Raw genomic sequence first — 4,790 nt, forward strand, 5'->3', positions numbered from 1 at the left:
CTCAACCTCCCAAAGTGCTGAGATTACAGGCATGAGCCACTGCCTGGCCAGCTAAGTACACATTCTGAGTTGGTTAAAGGACTGTGTCACAAAAGTTAGGGTGGAACTGCTGGCTTTGTCCTATGCCACTCCCATGGACTGGCCCTATAATAATACTGTCAGGCATTTCCCAAATAGGGGTGACCATGGGTGGCTGTGAATTAACTGATCCCACTGCTAGAAATGCAATCCAAAGCTCCAGTATGAGGAATGAGAAGTGCTAGCAAATTTAAAGAGCAACAGTAGCTAACCTTAGTGGAAACCCATTAGTCCAGGCACTGTTAGCTGTCTTCGTTTCATGCCTGAGACACAGAGGCTCCGGGCGGTTTGATGCCAGGCCACCTGACTATGATGAACACCCTTTCAGAAAGGTCTAAAAATAGTGCATCCCAGGGTCACAGGAGCTGTGTTTTGCTTCCCAAGAGGCTGTCCCTGGCTCTAGTTAACAAGCAAGACTGACCTCCAGCTGGTCCGGATTGGGAAAGGTCAATAGGCATTTGCCAATGTTGTAGTTCCACATCTTCATTGTGCCATCCCGCAAACCTGTGAGCAGGCACTGCTCTGACTCATTCAGGGCCATGGCGGTCAGCTCCACGTGCTGGCCCCCAGACACAGAGAACTCCATCGTCTTCCTGCCCGTCACGACCTCCCACACACTCACGGTGCCGCGCAGGCAGCCACTCACCACCTGTAGGGAGCACACAGCTGGGGGCTGCTGGAGAGGCCGGGGCCTCCACTCCCAAGGGTGGTCTCTAGCCTGCCTTGGCCCCTCCCCTCCATCCACTGAGAAAACAGATGTTCAGGGCCCCCTGCTATAGCATAAGCCACTCTTGAAAACAGGACCTCCTCTGCCCTGTATCACAGGGCACTGCAAACTGGAATGTTTGGTGAAGACCTGTTAACTCAGAAATGGCACTTACCAGGATCTAGCCAAAGAAAATAATCCCTATCTGGAAAAGACATCACTGAAGCAACATTAATCATGACCACCCCGTCAAAAAAATAAGAAATAAACTAACTGCTCCTAAGAAGGGAAATGTTGAGAATAAGGATGGTCATGCCACTCAATGAAACATTTTGCCACCATGACCATTGTTATAATGCAAGAGTAGCAGGTGAGGCCCGGTGCAGTGGCTCATGCCTGTAATCCCAAAACTTTGGGAAGCCGAGGTGGGTGGATCACTTGAGGTCAGAAGTTTGAGACCAGCCTGGCCAACATGCTGAAACCCTGTCTCTATTAAAAATACAAAAATTAGCCAGGGGTGGTGGTGCATGCCTGTAAGTCCAGCTACTCGGGAGGCTGAGGCAGGAGAATCACTTGAACCCAGGAGGCAGAGGTTGCAGTGAGCCAAGATCCCACTGCACTCCAGCCTGGGCAACAGAGCAAGACCCTGGCAAAAAAAAAAAAAAAAAAAGTAGGTAATAGGTAGAGGATGGAAGGTCCATGCTAGAAAAAGCCTGCATTGCTACGCATAGACCATTAAGGGTGATTCCAGTGAGGGCCTGGAAAGAAAAGAGGACAGATGCAGAGAAAGCCTCAGTATTCTTAGAGAATACCTAAGTAATCCTGAACAGAATTTTGGTAGAAATATGGATGTTAAAGACCATTCTGGTGAAGTCTTGACAGAAATGAGAAACATGTTATTGGAAACCAGAGGAAAGTTCCTACTTGTTACAAAATGGCAAAGAACTTGGCTGAATCATATTTGTATTCTAGTGTTTTGAGGCAGGTAGAACTTACAAGATAAGAAATTGGATATTTCACTGAGGAAATTTCTATGTAACATAATGAAGGAGTTGCCTAGTTTCTCCTGACAACTTATAATAAAATGCAACAAGAGAGAAATGGTTTAAAAAACAAACTGTTAATCAAAAAGGAAGCAGAATCCAGGAGCACATGCCTGTAACCCAGTACTTTGGGAGGCCAAGACAGGAGGATTGCTTGAAGCCAGGAGTTTAAGACCAGCTTGGGCAATATAGCAGGACCCCATATCTATAAAAAAATTTTTTTTAATTAGCCAGGCATGGTGGTATGTGCCTGTAGTCCTAGCTACTCTGGAGGCTGGGGTGGGAGGATCACTTGAGCCTAGGAGCTGAGGCTGATGTGAGCTATAACCGCATGACTACACTCCAGCCTGGGTGACAGGGTGAGACCCCGTGTCTTAAAAAAAAAAAAAAAAAAAGGAAGCAGAACTTAAAAGATTCATCCTATCCATACAGAAAGGAATGAGAAAGCCTGTTCAGGATAGAACATTGATATGGTCTGGCTCTGGGTCCCCACCCAAACCTCATCTTGAATTGTAATCCCCATATGTTGAGGGAGGGACCTGGTAGGAGGTGAGTGGATCATGGGGGCAGTTTCCCTCTTGCTGTTCTCATGATAGTGAGTTCTCACAAGATCTGATGGTTTAAAAGCGGCATTTCCCTTGCACTCTCCCCTGCCACCATGTAAGATGGGCCTTGCTTCCCCCTCACTATGATTGTAAGTCTCCTGAGGCCCCCTCCTAGCCATGCAGAACTGTGAATCAATTAAACCTTTTTTCTTCATAAATTACCCAGTCTCAGGCATTCTTTACAGCAGTGTGAAAACAAACTAATACAATCATTAAAGACATAGCCAAGCACTGTTTGATGAGATTAGTATGGATCAGCCAACCCAACAGAAGCCAGTGCTGTTCTCCAAGACAATGAAAGAATGACCCTGAAGGCAATTCAGAGATCATTAGGACTGTCCCTCCCATCACCAGCCCAGAGTACAAGGGCCCTGGGGGCAGAATGGTTTCAAGAGAATGGCCACCAGTGCCCATGGGACCACAGTACACTTTACCATCATCGCCTAACTTCACAGGCTCCATTCTTCGTACTCCTTGACCACTCTAGGTGTGGCTCCTGTGGACCATGGTACAGCATGGAATGCACTCAGCAGAGCGGGGAGGACATGGCTGCCTCCACTACCTAGATTTCAAAGGACAGGGCCTCCCAGCAGAGCCACAGCCTTGGAATTGCAGCCCCACAGGGCCAGGGGGCTCATGCAGGGAAGTGCCACAGGGGCAGGGCCCAGGCATAGAGCCACCAGGGGGGCAAGGCTCCCCAAATCTGTAGGTGTAGGGCTGCCCAGAGTCTTAGGGTTCTGATCGCCTGCCTGGCAAAGCTGCAGGGGCAGAACTGCCACCCCAGCAGGCCTGAAGGGCAGGGCAGCAAGCTAAAGAGGATTATCTTTGAGATTTAAGGTCTACTAGCATTTGCCCCGATGGATTTTTGACTTGCTCAGGACCTGTCCCTCCTTTCTCCTTTCCTAGCTCTCCCTTGTATCTATCCTCTGCCTGTCCCACCATTCTATTTTGGAAGTACGTAACATGTTAGTATCACAGGTTCACAGCTAGAGGGGAATTCGCTTCAGAATGAATTGTACCTTGAGACTCACCCATATTTTATTCAGGTAATATTTAGATGATATGTTGGACTTAGATGTTAAAGTTGATACTGGAACAAGTTAAGACTTTGGGGGCTATTGGGATGAAATGAATATATTTTGCATGAGAGAAGGACATGAATTTTGGGAAGTCAGGGATGGAATGCCATAGACTGAATTTTGGTCCCAAAATTCATATATTGAAACCTAATCCCCAAAGCGAGGATATTTGGAGGTGGGGCCTTGGGAGGTGATGAGGTCATGAAAATGGAGCCCTCACGAATGGGATTAGTGCCCTTATAAAGGACGCCCCAGAGAGATTTCTTACCCCTTCCACCATGTAAGGTTACAGTAAGAAGACAGCTGTCTATGAATCAGGAAGTGGGCCCTCACCAGGCAGCAAATCTGCTGGCGCCTTGTCTGGAACTTCCCCATCTCCAGAACTCTGATAAATAAATTTATGTTGTTTAAAAGTAACTCAGTCTATGATATTCTGTTACAGCAGCCCAAATGGACTAAGACATTCCCCCACTGAACTAGCTACTCCAGGAGGATAAAGACTCCAACATTCTTGTTTATACCCATCCCAGGCACCTAGCAAAAGGCCAAGAATATATTAGCCTCAATGAATAATGAATGAATGGATGGATGAGTAGATGAAGCAACAGTCATTAACCACCACTAACTTCCTGCATGGTGTTCCAACCACCAGGAAAGCTCGGAATGGAGGAACCCATCTGGAGAGAGAACACGCAGCTACTAGGACCTACTCACCATGCATGCTTTCTACTCACAGGAAATGAGTGATTCTCTTACTCCATCCTGTCACATAGAACACTTTGTTCATATGGATAATCCCACTAATCTGTTGAAAATGAAAGAAAACAGAACTAGAAAACTTCTCAGAGAAAATGGCTCTGGGCCCTAAATGCCTTCCTAAAGGTGCCAAGCAAGAAGTCAAACCTCTCAATGATGATGAGAATCACCTACAGTTGATACCACCATATATTTTTCATCATGCACTCACATCCTACTCCCTCATTTGATGGACTTAGCGTAGGCAGATAGGGTAGGCATCCATGTCCATTTTACAGAGAGAATAGCTGGGAAATGGGCAAGTGACCTGGCTAAGGTCAAGTCATTACTGAGTGATAGGATCTGGAGCAGTATTCAACCCCTGGCGTCTTGGCTAAGTACACTTTCTTTTCTTTCTTTTTTTTTTTTTAAGATGGAGTTTCACTCTTGCAGCTCAGGCTGGAGTGCAATGGCACGATCTTGGCTCACTGCAGCCTCCACCTCCCAGCTTGTCCTGCCTCAGCTTCCCACGTAGCTGGGATTA

The 4,790-nt window shown here is 46.9% G+C and overlaps 1 protein-coding gene across 1 annotated transcript in view; it reads right to left on the reverse strand.

Moving 5' to 3' along the window:
* EFCAB8 (EF-hand calcium binding domain 8) overlaps positions 1 to 4,790 on the reverse strand; it is a 96,199-nt gene that overhangs the window by 54,685 nt on the left and 36,724 nt on the right. Inside the window, exon 13 of the mRNA XM_011960620.1 lies at positions 4,246 to 4,316. Within this exon, the coding sequence (XP_011816010.1) occupies positions 4,246 to 4,316 (71 nt within the window). The remainder of the gene's footprint in view (positions 1 to 4,245; positions 4,317 to 4,790) is intronic.

Source organism: Colobus angolensis, unplaced genomic scaffold (genome assembly GCF_000951035.1).
Source record: "Colobus angolensis palliatus isolate OR3802 unplaced genomic scaffold, Cang.pa_1.0 Scaffold114, whole genome shotgun sequence".
Classification (NCBI taxonomy): Eukaryota; Metazoa; Chordata; class Mammalia; order Primates; family Cercopithecidae; genus Colobus; species Colobus angolensis.